At 36.1% G+C, this 18866-nt stretch overlaps 2 protein-coding genes and 2 long non-coding RNA genes across 8 annotated transcripts; 3 read left to right on the top strand and 1 right to left on the bottom strand.

The window, feature by feature from the left end:
* The first annotated feature begins 423 nt into the window (after positions 1-423).
* LOC141432345 (uncharacterized) lies at positions 424-2974 on the top strand. The gene is made up of 2 exons (XR_012451820.1): positions 424-481; positions 2645-2974. It is a non-coding gene; the product is annotated as an uncharacterized lncRNA (long non-coding RNA).
* Positions 2975-3875: 901 nt separating this feature from the next.
* LOC141432347 (uncharacterized) lies at positions 3876-7271 on the top strand. The gene is made up of 3 exons (XR_012451821.1): positions 3876-3908; positions 5861-5946; positions 6574-7271. It is a non-coding gene; the product is annotated as an uncharacterized lncRNA (long non-coding RNA).
* Positions 7272-8011: 740 nt separating this feature from the next.
* On the bottom strand, positions 8012-11649 carry LOC141432348 (uncharacterized). The gene is made up of 3 exons (XM_074093886.1): positions 11202-11649; positions 9001-9080; positions 8012-8264 (listed from the first exon to the last, which is right to left on the bottom strand). The coding sequence occupies exons 1-3, from the start codon at positions 11296-11298 to the stop codon at positions 8031-8033; spliced, it is 411 nt and encodes a 136-aa protein (XP_073949987.1). The 5' UTR covers positions 11299-11649; the 3' UTR covers positions 8012-8030.
* A 1271-nt stretch (positions 11650-12920) lies between these two features.
* On the top strand, positions 12921-18432 carry LOC141432645 (protein max-like). Of its 5 annotated transcripts, none has more exons than XM_074094336.1 (5): positions 12923-13179; positions 13253-13321; positions 14271-14381; positions 14758-14881; positions 15992-18432. In XM_074094336.1, exons 1-5 carry the CDS (start codon positions 13138-13140, stop codon positions 16153-16155), a joined length of 510 nt encoding a protein of 169 aa, XP_073950437.1. In that variant the 5' UTR covers positions 12923-13137; the 3' UTR covers positions 16156-18432. The 5 variants fall into 5 exon arrangements, with proteins under 5 accessions (XP_073950439.1, XP_073950438.1, XP_073950437.1 ...); XM_074094335.1 differs by having other exon boundaries at positions 12925-13179; positions 14262-14372; XM_074094334.1 differs by having other exon boundaries at positions 12926-13179; positions 14262-14381.
* The last annotated feature ends 434 nt before the right edge of the window (positions 18433-18866 follow it).

Below are 18866 nucleotides of genomic sequence, written 5' to 3' on the forward strand. Positions count from 1 at the left end.
TACCGCTCTACTAGGGCCGGCGCTGAATGTAATACCTGCCTACCACCTCGTCATAAGCCTACCGACCCTCGTCGGCAAGAACCTTATAGAATCACCGATTAGAAACAATTCTGGGGAGCTACGAAGTTCGAAAATCGAAGTTCGTATCGTACCATCCTCTCGCTCGTATTAAATTATTTAGCGTTACGAGTTCCAATTTTGCATTTCTAATATAGGGTCTGACCGGCCAGCGTGTGCGTCAAGAAGAACCCAGTTTATTTTCTGTTCATCAACAGAAACATTCATTTCATTCTTAGAGAACGAACAGAATCGGTGGGTCTATCCGCGCGCCATTGTAGTTGAGATTCAAATTCTGAAACAAAATTATGTTTTTAATATGTATTCTTTTTAGGTCATGCGCATTTACCACGACCATTCCTTATTTTTCGAGGTTCACGATCAAACTATGGTACCATCTGAAAATTTTCAAGTTCAGTTTGAAGTAAGTATAAGTAACAAATTTTATTCACATAAATACAAGAATTTAAGAAAAAATAACCATATAAAAACTTATAAGTTAAGTTTTATACAGTCAGCCAAATAAATCGTTGTTAATTATAGGTGGGTACATATACCAACAATACTGTAAGGCACAAAATGTAGCTCCCCGAAAATATCATTATAGTATTATAGTACACTTCACCTCCACCGCTCCAAAAAACCGCCGCTAAATTCTTTGGATTTTGTCAATAATTACCACTTGATTATTTAATTCAACAGGGCTACTACCATAGCTGGGCATTAACTCGTTAATCCGTTAATCGTTAATTAACGAAGTTAACATTTCGACTAACGGATTAAATTTTAAGTTAACTAAAAAATGTTAACGGACTCGTTAACTTCCGTTAAATGTCCCTAAGTCCGTTAATCGTTAATTTGGCGCCTACAATTAACCAAAGATACCGCACGCACTACTACTAAAAGGAGATGTTATCACTCATGGGTTGCTAACCATTTTTTCTTTCTTAACTCGCGGGGGGGGGCGATGCACACCACATTATGCAATTTTACAAAATAATGAAAAAGCACAATGTTTACGAACGCATACAAACCGAACTTTCAACAGTAATTTTCATTCACACAGTAAAAAACTTCGGACATGACATTTGTACGTCACACATAGACAATAACGTAAAATCAGTTAGGGCTTGGGCCATATCGATAAGATTTCGAGCATTCAATCGTTCGTACATTCAGTCATTCATTAAATCCTAGATTTTTTTTATAGAATATACGGTTTGTAAATAAATGTGATTGCTATATTCAGGATTTAAATGTGTTTAGAGCAGGGGTAGCGAACCGGTCTATTGCGATCAACCGGTGGATCGCGACTATTAGTCCAGTCAATCGGGGCAACGCACAAAAAATATAAATACTGAACTACACTGTTTCATTTAAGGCTTCAAGAAGTATGTAATTGGTAGATTGCACAGGGTTTCGTCAGTAAGCAGTAGATCTTGGGTCTAATCAAGTTGGGCACCCCTGGTTTTGAGTACCTCTAATGAAAACTGATACTGGATCAATTTTTTTTTACATATGTACTAGTTCTTTATAAAGGTACATGATATCATTGGATAGTTTTGTTCATTATTCGGATAGTATAGGTATCCAAAGTCAGTAATACAATAGGCATAGAATTAATGACATTGTAATATAACAATAAGGTCGCGGGTGTGCAAAGTAATTGTTTCAGTTCACGAATAAAAAATCAAGAAAAAAAGCAAAATGGAAAACTAGTTAAATAAAGTTTTATTTAAATGAAAATGAGGATGGTACGTATAAGAAACAGCTTTTTGATTGTATGTCATTGATTCAGCAAAAAAAATCTATACTTATCGCTTCATCTAATCGTATCATCATTATAATCTTAAATAGGTATAATAATTCTAATTCTAAATATATAAGAAATAAATCTCTACTTGTAAAAGTGACTTTTTTTCAAGAATTAAAGCAAACTGAGTAGTATTTATTGATTTTGATTCATCAATTTGTGTTCTGAAACGAAAAATTTTGCTATAAAATAATTTTGGTTATACTGCATTAACATTTGAAAAGTAGATTAATCTTTTTTACTTTGTCTTTTACGGCATTTTATTTTGCAACCCTAATTTAATTGATTTACACTTACAACAATACACTGTCAGATTATGCAAAATAATGCTAGTTACTACATTCCGATGACAAAATATTAACGCATTGTTTATTACTTATTACGACGTTTTTATGGATGATGTTAGTTAAAGTAACGACGGTTACCACATTTTTGCTTTCCCAAAGAAAAGTGTTGTTTTCATCGTTCCATTTCCATACATTTACTTGCGTTATTTACCTACTACGATTAATGGATTGTCAAATGTAGTAACCCACAAAATATCCTTTTAAATAAACTTTACATTAATGCTGTTTACAAAAACTTATTCAGCATAAAATCAGAAACATAGTGTCCAAAAATAGCAGCTCTGTCCATAACTACGAAAGTTATGATTTTTTTTTCAAAATTCCAAAATGTTTTTCTGCTATGGTGAACAATTTCACTTTTGCGGGTTACTACGTGTTTGCTTTCCAACGTCAGCATAATTATATAATATAGCCATTATTTACAAAGGTGCCCATAGAAAGACGTTTGACTTATGTGGAAGTCGTGGTGACTGGCTCGATACGTCCCACGGTAATTTTCAGCTGGAAGCGGACCACAGTAGAGATACAATACAATTGGTGGCAACTCTCCGAAGTGATCATATACCACATAAGAGCCCTCGGGCAATACAAGCCGCTGCCTACGACAACAACAGAGGAACCAACTACCACAACTGAACTAACAACAACGACGACGACAAAAACAACAACGAGGAGATGGGGCTAAGCCGCTAATCTATTATTTTTATGTCTGCAATATTGTTAATACCAGGAAAATAAATATATAGTGTTCAGTTTATTTTAGTTTCTAACTTACGAGGTTAACTGAAAACCACGAATAGAAGTAATTTTCTCAGAATGGAGAGGAGAATCGATCAGGTACACTATGTTTTAAATGCAGGCTGTGTTTCTGTTTTTAAATCCCTTTTTTATTGTACCCAGTTTAAAAGTTACGAATCCAACATGAGCCAATTTTTTAAATCTTTTAACGGGGTTGCATACTATTTAATACTGGCGGTTTTGTCAGTTTGATTGAAGCGCCACTGACGAAATACCAAAATACCTGCTATAGGTATACATTATGTTAATTCTGTCGTCGTTCGGCCTAGTGCCCTTAGTGTAAGTTTTCGGTTACAAAATACGTCTCAATCGCGTTCGCGTTAAAATATCAATTTGTATGGAAACACGAACATCGCAAACGTTCCGCTAGAGGTGCTGTTCGTGTTTGCATACAGATTGAGATTTTAACGCGAACGCGATCGAGACGTATTTTGTAACCGAAAACTTACACTAAGGGCACAGAATGATGAACTGCAGGGCTACTACGAAATTCGAAACTTGAAGTTCGTTTCGTACCGTCCCTCTCGCTCTCGTACCTATTATACAGTAAACCTCACCGGTGGAAAATCACCATCAGAGGGACCGCACGACACGAACTTCGGTTTCGAGTTACGTAGTAGCCCTGCTGAACTGAACTGATATAGGTAATACACCTACCAGAATGCACTTGTGACCGATGTCTTTTTGTATGTAGGTACTCTTATCATTTCCTATTAATGTTTGATTCCACATCAAATCGATTAACAGACGATAAAGAAAGAGCTAATGCACAAAATAATGTTCGTACCGTAACAATTGACTAGTTTCACTATGACATCAACTTTGCGTCTATGTGTTCTGGTATATATGGTGCTGAATGATTTTTAAATGTGCATCAGCGTTATATGAGTACGGTATGAAATTATAAACATTTAAGTACTTTATTATGTATTTGAATCTTGTCATAATCTTGGGCAGAAGTGTGGAGTGAACAATTTCGTTAGGCCACCCGAAGGGTGAGATACCTAAGTGTTAGTTAAGTATGCTTTCGATTGCGACATCTCGCAGGTAGTACTTATACACAATAGTTATTTATGCAACTGCATCATAATAAGGGCCAAAGGCAGCCGTGGTAGCCTAGGAAGCCGTGGTGGCCTAGTGGTTTGACCTATCGACTCTCAATCAGAGGGTCGTGGGTTCAAACCACAGCTCGCACCTCTGAGTTTTTCGAAATTCATGTACGGAATTACATTTGAAATTTACCACGAGCTTTGCGGTGAAGGAAAACATCGTGAGGAAACCTGCACGAACCTGCGAAGCGATTCAATGGTGCATGCGAAGTTCCCAATCCGCACTGGGCCCGCATGGGAACTATGGCCCAAGCCCTCTTGTTCTGAGAGGAGGCCTGTACCCAGCAGTGGGACGTATATAGGCTGGAATGATGAAGGGCCATTAGCTACCTACTCGTACGCATGAGTGTCTCAATAGCTGTATGAATACTTGCATACATTACTTTTTCTACGAGCTCAAACATGAACAATTAATAAATAATGAATACTTACATAACGGACAATAAATTAATTTTTCGATTTTAGAGGTAGCAAATTACTACTCACTTCCATTGCCGGCTGTTTTATTTCTGGCATCACTTAATTCACCAAAGTCACACATTCTCACAGATAAAAAGTCGGTTAAATAGTGATTAACTCTTTTATTTCTTTTAATTTTCAAGAACTCCGTGCAAAAGGAAAACAAATCCCGCTATTTTGAAACGTTTTTTTTTCACTAATCATAACCTTAGAATGGAAACGGGAACTTTCGAATACAGTCATATTAAATAATGTTGAAATATTTAAATTTATTAATAACTGTAAAAAATATATATTGTCCGTTATGTAAGTATTCATTATTTATTAATTGTTTATGTTTGAGCTCGTAGAAAAAGCAATGTATGCAACTATTCATAATCAGCCATTGAGACACTCATGCGTAAAGTCGCACTCGTGTCTTAATGGCCCTTATTATGACACAGTTGCAGAAATAACTATTTCTTACTTGTAATACTGACCTCAAATATTTGGCAATCCGGTGAGAATAGAGTTGTTACGATTACAACGCCACATCATTCATCTTAGGCAGTTTCGTATAGTCTCTACCTAGAGACTTCTGTACAGTCACCAGCACCAATATCTGACACAACAAGCGTGCATAAATAACTGATACAACTCTATTTCTAGGGCCCGAATGACGTGTCAGATATTTTTGCACTCTCCGCTGTCGTAGATATTAATGCTGGTGACTGTACCATGTTACAATATGCCCCAATGATATCTGCAGCGCTTGCTATAACTCTTGATTAAGGTAAGTAAGGTAGAGTGAGATGGTCTACACCGCTTCTGCATCTCTCAAAAGGAGCCATAATTTTTTACTTTGCACTGGAAACTGGATGACCTTACTAAATTATAAAAGTTAAATATTTAAAAAATGGCTGAATCAATTTTTATGAAAGATAGCTAAGAATCACCGCAAGGAAACTTTGAGACTACGATGCCACTGACAGACAGTTTCGGCGTCAAACTTATTAATTAGATGGCACCCCTTGGCATCAGCAGGGCTGCTACGAAATTCGAAGTTCGTGTCGTTCCGTCTCTCTGACACTTATACTATTTAATACGAGAGTGAGAGGGACAGCAGGATACGAATTTCGGAGTAGGCCCTCTGGCACTTAGAGCGACCTCTTTTCTTATTCTACCCCGAGGCCGGCGCTGGGTAGGTATCTCTACGAGTATAAACTTTGAGCATTTGTTTAGCAGATCTTAAAGGTTCAGCGTTAAGTATTCATTTAGCCGTTTTGATTTTCTTCTAGGGTTTCATGTCAATGGAGAAATCGAATCTTACAATTTGACAGGGAGAATACCGTTATACCAACCAACCTACCATTTGAATTTAACAGTAAGTTAATAAGTATGATCATTGTTGTGAACATTATATTTTAAAGGCGTGGATTCACTAGAGGCAGAATCGGGTCGAGCGGCTGCTTGGACCTGACCGAGGCAGAGCATGTGGAGGCGCTGCCCCAATAATTACCATCTTTAACTTTATGACGTTAGCAAACAATATAAATACAAGGCGATTGACCCAAATGGGTCAGTATGGAGAAGTCAGAAACTATAAGATAGCGAATTCTGTTCTTAGGAAACGTGGCGTCGATTTTAGATTAAAAAAATGGCATTCTTTATATCTCTTAGTTTCTGACTTCTCCATACTGACCCATTTGGATTAATCTAATCACCCTATAGGGGTAACAGCAGGGTGTCATGAATTGGACATTAGCATAACAAACACCTATACCTACTACTTGTACCACACTTGTACTATTACTTCTTCCGTGCCTATACTCAACCTGTATTTTTTATAGGACACACATGTTTCTTAAAAAATATATTTTATTTAGGTATTTATTTCTCAATTTTAACAGAAGCGGAGCGGGTCGTGGTTGATTATAGCTCCACTAGACCCTTTGTTACCTTATCCATTATTAAAATGAATATGAATTTAGAGTATGAATTCCAATTTCAGCATGGCAAAGAGGGCGTGAAAAACGATTATACATATATTAGTGTGGAGTATGAGCACGAGTCACCGCTGCACATAGTATATGACCCAAAGAAATTGTCATTGTCATTTTACGTCCGAATCCCAGTGAAAGAGATACCATTTAAAATCATTGGCTATTCGATGCCATTGAAGTAATAAATGGCAAAGTGTATGAGGCAGTTGGGACTCTCTGGCGCTCTATATAGGCACGATTCGAGCCTGGGGAGCAAAGGGGCAACTACGTAATTCGAAAATCGAAGTTCGTGTCCTACTGTCCCTCTCACTCTTGTATTAATAATATAAGCGTCAGAGGGACGGCAAGATACGAAGTTCAAATTTTTTTAGTAGGTATAGGGCCTGTGCCAAGTTATAGTTTTTTTTGGGACTGAGTCGCCATAAGGACCAAATACACTAAGGGGCTGTTTCACCATTCATTGATTAGTGTTAACTGGCGGTTAGGTGTGATGCCGTCTCTATTTGTTTTGTTCGAATAGACGGAGACGGCATTACATTTAACCGTCGGTTAGCGCTAATCAATGGATGGTGAAACAGCCCCTAAGTCCTTGCTTTTGTTTGCTTGTTTTTAATTTCATACCTATAAGGTACTTTATGGTGGCGTGCAGTCGGGAAAAATCCATTATAGATGACTGGGAAGGGATAGCCCTGACAGTGCCGGACTCACCCTGCCGTCGCTTTATTTTTGAAATAATCATGTATGTATATAAGGAAGAACATATGTGATTTTCCCACTAACGTCGATAAGCCAAAGGCTACTAGAAACACAGGGAAGCTTTAAAGTTCCATCTTACAGACTGGCTACAACCAAAAAGTCGTTTCTGGAAAATTTCATACGTTTTTATAATAAAATTCCAAAAAATATTACAAACGAAACGGATACAAAATTCAGATCTATTGTCAAGAGACATTAATATCTAAGGCGTATTACAAAGTTAATGATTATTTATCGTGGACAGGGATATTTGGAAATAATTCCGATCCGCATTAGCGATCACTTCAAATAGCAAACCTACTGTGTTAAAAATAAAGTTGTGTTAAATACTTGTGATGTATAGATATCATTTAATAATATTGTAAATCTGTTTAAAAAAAATATACCTCGTTGAGTGTCTTGCCGGATTATTCTCAACAGAGGTTTTTCCGAACCGGTGGTAGTTTTTTTTTGACATTCATAAGTGCTTGTTATAGCCTAAATTGAATAAAGATATTTTGACTTTGACTTTGAGCAATGTTGGTATTTATCTGGAATGATTAGAATAATTTTATTCAGTACCTTTTTACTTCTTGTGACTCGCTATAAACTTTTGAACCTTGTGCCGCAAATGATTTTGATGACCGCATTCTATGAACGGAGAGCGTTGGAATATATTCAGGTACCTCGTCTGAATAAAATATCGTACTGTAAATATCAAATCATTTTATTAAACTCTGGTGACATTAACTTTGTTACTGACGTATACGTCGGGCAGCAGATGGTTATGGCTGCAGAGCTGATATGTCCAAATGACCGCGTTGCCAGCGAACTTGCCGGTGGGGTCTTGACGCACGACGTGCATGTAATCGTCACCTAGGGTAAACTGGACTTGAGGAGGCGCCGCCCAGTCGCAGACCACTGTAGAGCCCACACTCACGGCCGGAGGGTTGGTGCAGTACAGCTGGAAATATGGTTCATGTTAGGTAAGAACTAATCAAGATGGTCTAAACTATTTTGTTAAAACTAGAAACTAGGTACGTGAAAAATATGTTTCTCACATTTTTAGATCTTACGGAACGGAGTCGGGACGGGAGATCTATGGCCGGCCTTAATAATGAGATAGGTAGTAGATCAGCAGATCGAATATTCTGTTTCATATTTTGATTTAGCGTAAAATTGTTTCATTGACAGCAGTATTCATCAATACCATTACATTGTATTAAGTTTTCATAAAAAAGTGGTTTTACTTTATTGGAAAAACAAACACAACGACACTTAACGAAAATAACCTACTTGATCGATGATCCTTTTGATGAGTATTCAAGTGATAGAACTACTATATAAACATCGTCGATGAAATGAAGTTATGTGAAATGTTGTCTTTGAAGTACCTAGATATTCAATTATAAACGTTGGTTGGTTATTAAAGGGTAAACATATGAATCCATATGCGGATATTATAATGCCTAACAGTGATGCACATTGTACAAAATATTGTCTCTTCCTTATTAAAATGCCACAGCTACTGTCGAATTCGTATACTTTTAAGCAAAATTTGATCAAAAATATGTAAACATGACTCTAACGGTGTAAAACATAATTCTGATTGAATATTTGCTCAGAAGTTTAAGAACTTGACAAGTGATGCACATTCGTTCCTTACATTTTACTAAATAGTAAAAAAAATGACATCTTACTTGCTGGTACACTTCTTTCTGACCGGGATGAATGTACGCCACGGGATAGTCGAAACGATAGTGGTACACGTAGTCTGTACCTGTCAATGATGTGCAAGTGATCAGAAAGAGACCATAGAACTAGGCGGCATCGTGGAGGTATTGAACTGAAATTAGCGTCAAATACTCAAGTCTGCTTGCACCTAGGAGCAGTGATAAAAAAAATCAAATCAACGCAATCAAAAGACAGTAGAAATTTGTTATGAAGTTAGCCCCTATAGGACAACCAATAAGAAAATTTTGAAAAAATAATTATTTTTTTCTATTGTACGTAACCATCTAAAATGAGACCAGACTGCATTTCGCTTTTAAGGGCTCTATAAATAGGTACTAGATATTCCTAGATACCTGCAAAGTTCTGAACCCTCGGTGCTCATAACTGTTCATGTTTTACACAGTTTGCGAGTATACCTACCTACCCTTAGACATTAAGCTTAAAGCCCCTTAGTCTTGTATTCATCATCATCCCAGCCTATATATACGTCCCACTGCTGGGCACAGGCCTCCTCTCAGAACAAGTCTTGTATTAGGATTAAATAAATTTATTGCTAATTTAGTTTAGGTTGTATTGTAGGTAAAGGTATGAATTTATGAACTTTTGACGATATTTGTAAAATAAATAGTTTAATAATGCTTTTTTATTCGACTGGATGGCAAACGAGCGAGACCCACTTCTCCTGATGGTAAGAGATCACCACCGCCCATAAACATCTGCAACACCAGGGGTATTGCAGATGCGTTGTCAACCTACGATGATGCCAGACCTAAGATGGGATACAATGATTGATCAATGCTAGAAAGCTGTAATTTTACACGAATATATATGTAAACTATGCCGACAAAATGGTACAATAAAAACGAAAAAAAAAAATTTTTTTAGAGTATCTCCCTCCTCCTCTCCTCCCTTCTCTCCTCTTTTTTTTAGACGTAAAGAGGGGTGTTTTTTTTTCTCATCCAACCTTATAGTGTGAGGTGTCATTGGATAGGTCTTTCAAAATCATTAGAGGGTTGTTAAAACGATTTTTCGATTCAGTGTTTTGTTTGCAAAATATTGAACTATAAATTGCAAATTTTCATTAAAATCGAGCGAAAACTAAAATCTAAACCGATAGGTGGAAAAATTTGAAAAAAATCAGTATGTAGTATAGTGATATCAAACTTACAAGGAAAACTATAACGGTTAAGTTTTCTTGAGAATTATAGTAGTTTAAGAGTAAAGCAGCCTAAGGTGTAAAATATACCTAAACTTGGAATGTTCCGTACAAAATATGAAATCCTTAGAAAAAATATTACTTAATTTTTTCGTAATGGCTGCGGAACCCTATTTCGGGCGTGTCCGACACTTGGCCGCTTTTTATTATGGTAGATTACGATCATGTAGGTAGGTACATACCTACTAATTGATATTTCCCCATCTTTTCTCTGTCCTACCTACGTATCTGTTTTCATTCAATAAATCAATAATAATATGGATGTTGACACCATTAAAAATAATTCGAAGACACTGACTCCAGTAAAAAAAACACTTTATTTCAGCCCTGAAAACCAGATTAACTTTAAAACAAATAAATAGTTAGTTGATTGAGTGTGCGAACAAGTGACGTCATAAGTTGCTATTTCCATTAAAAAATGGGAGAATTGTGTTTTGACAGCTCATAAAAAGTACGTCAATTGATTGGTGGTGTCAACATCCCTATTATTATTATTCAGTAATAAAATTTATAAAGTACCTACCTAAACTTGGAAAATTCCGAACAAAATACAAAATCCTTAGAAAATGTTACCTACTTGTTTAATACGGATACGGATAGTATGATTTTTTCGTATTAGCAAGGCTACTACGAAACTCGAAACTCGAAATTCGGATCGTGCGGTCCCTCTCGCTCTCGTATTAAACAGTATGTGTGTTAGAGGGACCGCACGACACGAACTTCGAGTTTCGTAGTAGCCCTGCAGTTACGGAACGCTATCCTGGGTATGTCCGACACTCTCTTTCTTGGTCGTTTTTTTTACTCAAAATTAAGTAGGTCATAATTAAGTACTTATTGTTTCTAAATATTTTTGCCCACTTAGATAAAACAGTGTTAGGGAAGTTTAAATAGGTAAGTAGATAATTAATATAATAAATAAACGGGGACATAAAATGTAATAATTTGACTTACCTTTAGTCAGATTCGTACAATGAGGAGGATTGGCATTTTCCGCTTTGCCGTATGTTGCCGCTGCTAATAGTAGCCCAGTGATCGTACCAAAAAACATCCTGTAAACAGCTTGTGCTACCACAAAGTAATAAACAGTCTACATAATTGTTTAGCACACTCACTCACTCAACTATTCCACGAAGTTAGTGGCAAAGGTTATCGAAGCGATAATAGGGACCAATAAAATTCAATGAGCCTGTATGAGGAAAAATGTGTTTTAGGTAGTTAGGGTTAGGTAATTAGCTTAGCTACCCAATAATATTCCCTTCGGGTGGCAAGCTACCGGCTTCCATTGAAGGCTAAAATGCATGTGTTAAAAAATCGGGTGACACTCTTTCGCGGCCCGGATAACACGATAACACTGACATACCGACATTACCGACCCTGTTTTTCGTGTACACGCCCATAGAAGCTCCTGTCAGTGTATACAAAAAACAGGGCCAGTATTTCCATGTCGGTATTATCCAGGCCGGGGAAGAGTGTCACCGTCACCCAAAAAAACAATTGTTTTTATATGTCGTCCTACTTACGCTAATAGCATAGTGTACCTAACTAATAGTGAGTGGGACGGTAAGATTATGAACTTCACATTTCGAAGTAATTGAATTTCCACTCTTGAAAAGCATTATCGAATAAAAAAAACTAGCACATATAACGTCATTTATTGATCTAAGTTGTGGTTTTGCTTCGAATTAGCACCACTTTTTAGTTCTTCAATATCGTGCCACAGTTTAGCGTGGTATAGAGCTGCCGTTTCTACCTCCATTTCCGCTGCGGCAACTAATAAAAGTAATAAAATGTAATTAGTAATTTCTCAAGTTATCTTTCTGTAAGTGTCACAGAAGTGAAAAATAAAATCTTACTTCTGAGATTTTTCACAATCACGACGCTTTTTTTTAAGCGAGCTAAATCAGAATCAATTTCATCTTGTAGGTTGTGGTAAAAGTCTGGATTATTCACATCAATATTTGCAAAAGTATTACTAGACGATGACATCGTTTTCAAGTTTTATATCGAGTCTACTGTGAACACTCGTAAATTGACGAAACGAAAAATCAATCAACTTTGCCGCGCGCATTTTTAAGTTGCCATCTATAAAAAACATTCGATACTGTTCAAGCTCCTATTTAAAGTGCTTAAATAAGAAATCAAGAATTAAGTTACTAAATGTACATAGAAAAGTAATTAAATATATCGCACATCCCGTTTTAAATAGAATATATATATGTAGATAGCATACGATAACATATGACGACCTAAGCCGACGACGGCTAAGTGGTTTGAGAACCTGACTACGAAGCATGAGGTTCCCGGCCGGGGCAGATATTTGTATGAATATAACGAATTCTTGTTCTCGGGTCTTGGATGTTTAATATGTATTTAAGTAGGTATGTATTTATCTATATAAGTATGTTTATCCGTTGCCTAGTATCCATAGTAGGTACCAGCTTTGCTTACTTTGGGACAAGGTCAATTGGTGTCAAGTGTCCCATGATATTTATTTATTTATTATTTATACATTTTAAATATGGAAAAATAAAAGGAAAATACGAGTTTGCGTACAACATAATTGTAAAAACAATACCTCAAACATTCCATGAACACGGCAAAAAAAAGAAGTCGAGTGGCATTTTTACGCTATCTCCGTTTCACTTACGGGGCTAGTTGTATTCCTTTTCGCTTAAAACTTGGAAGGTTACACTTCGCAAACTTGTGACGTTATGTCACGCTTACGCGTTCTATTCTATTCATTCTTTTGTGCAAATTCCAAGTGACATCCCTGTTATTTGTACCGTGTTATTTTTATGTAGCTGCTTTCTTTATAGTTCACGTATGATTTGCGATTGGTAGTAGTGGTGGATTACATATAATTATTAGTTTTAAGTAACGCTACATAATGATGAGTGACGACGATCGTGACATTGATATCGAAAGTGATGTAGGTGTTGTTCCCGTGTGGCATATTGTTTCTAGTCCCGTTTGTTGTTACATTAGGTTTTCCTTGCTTTCAGGCTGAAAATGACTCCGATTCTCGTACTCACGGTAGGAATAGCAGTGGTGCAAGTGGATACTATTCCCAGGTATAAATTGACAGTGCTTTTCTGCTGCGATACTTTTGGCGGGTTCATTTTCCGCTTATCTACTTAAAAATACCATGTGACTAGTCGAGATTGCTTTGAAGTGGTTGTTTCTTGATGAGTGTTTACCAACAATTTTATTTGTAGTTGCAATGTTCAAATTGTCGAATATTTTCTTGTTACTCGTCTAAATAACAGTAATTAAGAATGGAGATACATCTCATCGTGAAGCAGGAAGCCACAAACACTGTGATTGAATGTAATGAATAGTGTTGTTATTTTGATACCAAACTTTACTATTTTTACTAGATAAAATAAAGAAAATAGTTTTGTTTTAATTCCCTAACACAATAAATTTTGATCTACTTACCAATTAGTGATTTTGATTGATTTAGGGGCTGTTTCACCATCCATTGATTAGCGTTAACCGACGGTTAAATGTGATGCGGTCTCCGTCTATTCAAACAAAATGAATAGAGACGGCATCACATCTAACTGCCAGTTACCACTAATCAATGGATGGTGAAACAGCCCCTTAATCTTTTAAATTTACCTTTTCTTTTGCTATTATGTCCGGTAGCATCATAATCATGGTTGCTCAAGAAATATAGTTTTATTCCTTTTTTAAACATGTAGCTTTTTTTTATTCACATTAGTAACTCTAGGGGTGAAAGAGGAGACATTCACCCTTGGAGCCATGTTTCTTTGCCTGTACCATAATTCCAGTCCAGTCATTTCCTGCTGTTTTTATTACTTTATGGAAAATTAATAACTCTCATATTTAAAACCAATGTTCTAGGTTGTCCTTTGTGTTATATTTTATATGGGGTTATAATGCACAATCAAAATAGCAACATTATTGTCCACATGATATCAGCTCTGTTTTGATCCATAATTGAAATGCAATGTTGAAATACCAAGAAATAAGTCTACAATGTTTCAGGCGGAGAAGAGAGCACACCATAATGCATTGGAGAGAAAAAGAAGAGATCACATAAAGGATAGTTTTACATCATTAAGAGATTCTGTACCTGCATTGCAGGGTGAGAAAGTGGTATGTAAGGTAACCTATTTTGAACTTTCATTTCATCTCAATATTGCTTACATTCACTGTTATTTTCATAGGTCAGGACTAAACTGACACAGTTGTTGCACAATGAAACAATATTAATTTGTAATGTCTCCCGAGTTACTTATTAAAAGTATGATTTTGTACAAATCCACTAAAAGTTAGGAGTTGTGATAGTTTTGAGGCAATTCTTTCATGACTCATGTAAGCATGCTATAATAGTAAATATTGCAAACATTTTTCTAAGCAAGTGTATCCCCTATGTCTACTGAGTTATGTTACATGCTTTTCCACACAAGTTTGTTAAGAATATGTCCTACATGATCCAAATTTGTACAACTGACTAATGTTTTCTTTCTTTTTTTTTCAGGCAAGCAGAGCACAGATCTTGAAAAAAGCCGCAGAATATATCCAGTTCATGAGACGGAAAAATAACTCCCATCAGCAAGATATTGATGATTTGAAGAGACAAAACAATTTACTGGAATCCCAAAGTAAGAATTTAACTTAAGAAGTTATTTATTATACATCTAGCATACTCTATTGCTTTTTAAGTACATATTTATTACAAGGAATAAGTATTTAAAAACTATGGCAGTGGTTTTATATTTTAATTGTAATAACATCTCTTAAAAAGTGCTATTTTAAAAGTACTAAGCTACTATTTTGCTGTTTCATTAATTGCTGAAATATTTATTGATAGTTGATAAAACTTATGTTCAATCCCTTTAATGTTTGATTTTTGCTATGAGAAATTTCGCTCCTTGCCAATAACCCTTGGCCTTTGTGGGTTTGAGTCTGAGCTAGCACCGCTAGTGACTGACTCGAGCCCCACGGCGCGGGCGGGCGACGCATTTGAACCGATTTTGCGCGGACATCAGGGAATTCACATTGTTAATTTGCTCTTGAGATGTCACAGTAGATATAAAAAAAAGTGACACGGTTGGTTTTCATACAGATTGAGGTGTTTAGTGTAATCTATATCTGTGGTGTTTGTATAGGTCTGAGATGATAAAGATAATATAAAGATAAGATATAAAAATTATTCAAATAATTGGTGGTACAACATAACAGAAAAAAACAATATTTCACTTAAAGTCTATGTAACATGTGTGCCTGAACTTGGATAATTCCTGTGTCTCAGGCTAAACAAGCTAATGTTTACAAATTAAAATGATCACCTAGGAAAATAAGCAATGTACAGTATACTAAAAATAGGTAGTACTACATAGAAAGTTCACGACGTCAAGATACATAGCAAAATTACAATATATTATGATGATTCACACAGGGCTAAATACCTGGATGTTTATAGGTAAAAAAGACATAGTAGCCTAGTGTTTCTCGCCTTGGCTCGCACTTCTGAGTTTTTAGGTATTATGGTGACAAAATCAATCTGATCCCAGCAGAATGATTATATATTTTCTAAAAAGCTGTGGAGGCAATAGGTAAATCAAACCCATATTGAACTATAACAGATTCTGACATAAGGTGTGTCTAGTGTGAATGTGAGCAGACTGGATTGTAATGATACACAGAAACACATTCAGTGTGACAAGTTCTGAGGGTGCCTTAACCTTTAATTTTTTTGTTTTAAATTGCAGTACGAGCTCTGGAGAAAGCCAAAGCAACTGGCAACTACATGGATGCACACGAGCTTGGCCTTGGGATCAAGTCTGAAGGCAGTTCTCATGACACAGATAGTTCCGACGGGGAAGGCACAACTCGTCGTGTGAAAAAACTAAAGATCAATGGTGTTAATGTTTAATAAAGTTGACAAATTCCGTCTTAATGAACAGTGACATTGTGGTTTAATGATGCTGATGACGCTTTATGTTTCAGAGACATTGAATGATGCAAGGAATCTACTGAACTAATAATTTCTGTGCCAATATAGAAAGGATTAGACAGCAGTGTGAACGAATTTACAGTACTAATTAGTGTTCCATCACACAAAGCAGAAATCTTCATTAAATTCTTTCTTTATTGGCACATGTTATAGGTACCTGACTTCATAAATACCTGCAAAGATATTTTTGAAACTTGTAGCTATGACTGATCACGACCTCATGTTGGTCTGTGTAATTGATGGTTGAAACCTTACCAACATTTTTGTTAGCATAGGTACTGATTGTGTTATGCTGTTGAATTGATAGGTTTCAGAGTCAAAAGCAAAGAGAGTGGCAGCAAAACTGTTTCAAAGCTTTCAACTATCCCAATAAAATTGTTCTCTCTAGTGCGTAAGTTAGAGTTAAAAACTAACGTGTTAAGAATAACTATACTGTTTTAATTAGAATTTTCTTATGAACCTGTTTGCAACTAATCGTCAATAAAGTGTTATATTTTTGTACATTTTGAACACACTGTAACTTTAGTTTGTGTGAACAGTTTCGTAATTAGTAAGTTAAGTAGTCAGTCACTTAGAGTTAACAATACTGCTACTGGGGTACCGGTAGTTAGATACCAGATTAGTTGGAAGGATTTTAAGAATATTCACCGTGATTATACTGCTATTGTGAGTTAAAGTCTTCTTGAACTGATTTACGAAGAATCTTTTTATTTTTATATGCACAGTCCATGCAGTTTCTATCGACAGCAATTTAAAATTTCAAAGTTTCAAGTCAAAAACTTACTGCCTTAATATAAAAATAACACTGAGTTATTTGTTTCGATTATTTTATTTAATTACAGCTTTAACTGTTTTTTGTGTATGAAAATACGTTTAAATGTTTTATTTTATTGAATATTACGTTAATTGGAATATAACTAACTATGAGATGCAAAATAATTGGATCTTTCGGTACTGACACCGGAGCTGGATCTAGTGAGTCAGATCACTTCGCGGAGTTGAGATTAACCATGTCTAGATCTTGTTGAATTGCGTTATGGGATATGTTTTAGATTGTCTATGTCTTTTCACTATTTCTAATAATAATGAAAACTACACTAATCTTGATCTAAAGTTATGAAATTGACAAATTGACTTAATTTTAATTATTGTTATATTTGTCTTTCTGTTAATTCATTTGAAATGTTCGAGATAGAATTGATTATGCAGAAGATAACAACAAAATGCAGGACATTTTATTAAAGGAGATTTCACACTAGTTCGAGGTAGCATTCAGGGGGGCTACTACGAAATTCTAAAATCAAAGTTCGTATCGGAGTACCTTCCCTCGCTCTCTCGTAATAACCCTTAATATGGTCTCATTTATTGGAGCATACTACCAGAGAATCAAAAGCAGATATCGAATACATACCTGAACAAAGAATATTTTTAAAGCTAGTCTTATTTTCAATAATTACAATGGAAATGGTGATGTGTTATGAAATTCATAAGGTTCAGTTTCCAATTCAATGCAAGTGGTCGCTAAATCGCCTCTACCTTATTAAGGGTTAATAATATTAGCATCAGCGGGACGCGGGAGCGGAAGATACCAAATTCTAACTTTGCACTTCGTAGTATATGGTCAGTTTATAAAGGTAAAAGCAAATTTTGCTTCACAGCTAGGTACAGAAGAAGTATACTTCATAGCTAGGTACTTGTGCATAAAGCTGTTTGCAACCGACGTCTTACATTTCATGTTAACCTTAACAACGCAATTTAAGTCTTTGTGCAAGCGCAGGTCGCTGATGTTTAAAGTTATCTTATTTTTTCCCGTTTAGCATTGCATATATATAACCTAAGCAAATATAGAAGGAAAGTCTATCTTACTCGCTTCTACTTTTCTTTCTAGGATGTTATTTATACACACGTCATATTGTATTAAAATAGCCCCTTTTTTTGCTATGGAGGTGAAATATTACGCTTGTTACGAACGTGTGCTAGTTCGTGTGCGTACACAAACACTAAAATATAAGCAAAATTATCTTCTAAAATATCTGTACAGTTATTTGTATATATTATTTTGCATACCTACTGCTTCTGTAACCATGAACAGTTGTCTACTCTACACTAAGTAAACAAAAATCACGCAAACAGTAACAAAGCTATTGTTTTTGTTCTGGAAGACTAAGTAATAATATAGAGAATACTCTGTTAAAACTTGTTTATTTTATAAACCTACCAAATTATTGCGAAATGAGAGACACTGCTCAACTGGAGCAGAGTACAGTCGAATGCAAAAATATATATTTTTTTTATTCGATTGGATGGCAAACGAGCAAGTGGGTCTCCTGATGGTGAGAGATCACCACCGCCCATAACCATCTGCAATACCAGGGGTATTGCAGACGCGTTGCCAACCTGGAGGCCTAAGATAGGATACCTCACGTGCCAGTAATTTCACCGGCTGTCTTACTCTCCACGCCGAAACACAACAGTGCAAGCACTGCTGCTTCGCGGCAGGACCTAGTACCTACCTAGTATGTATTCATTGTATAAGATATGGATGACCATCAGAGGCGGCCCGTCGGATAGGCAACGGCTACCACCCACGGCCTCGCCGTCGAAGGGGCCTCGCCTCTCGAATGGTTCTC

Source organism: Choristoneura fumiferana, chromosome 11 (genome assembly GCF_025370935.1).
Source record: "Choristoneura fumiferana chromosome 11, NRCan_CFum_1, whole genome shotgun sequence".
In the NCBI taxonomy this organism is placed as follows: domain Eukaryota; kingdom Metazoa; phylum Arthropoda; class Insecta; order Lepidoptera; family Tortricidae; genus Choristoneura; species Choristoneura fumiferana.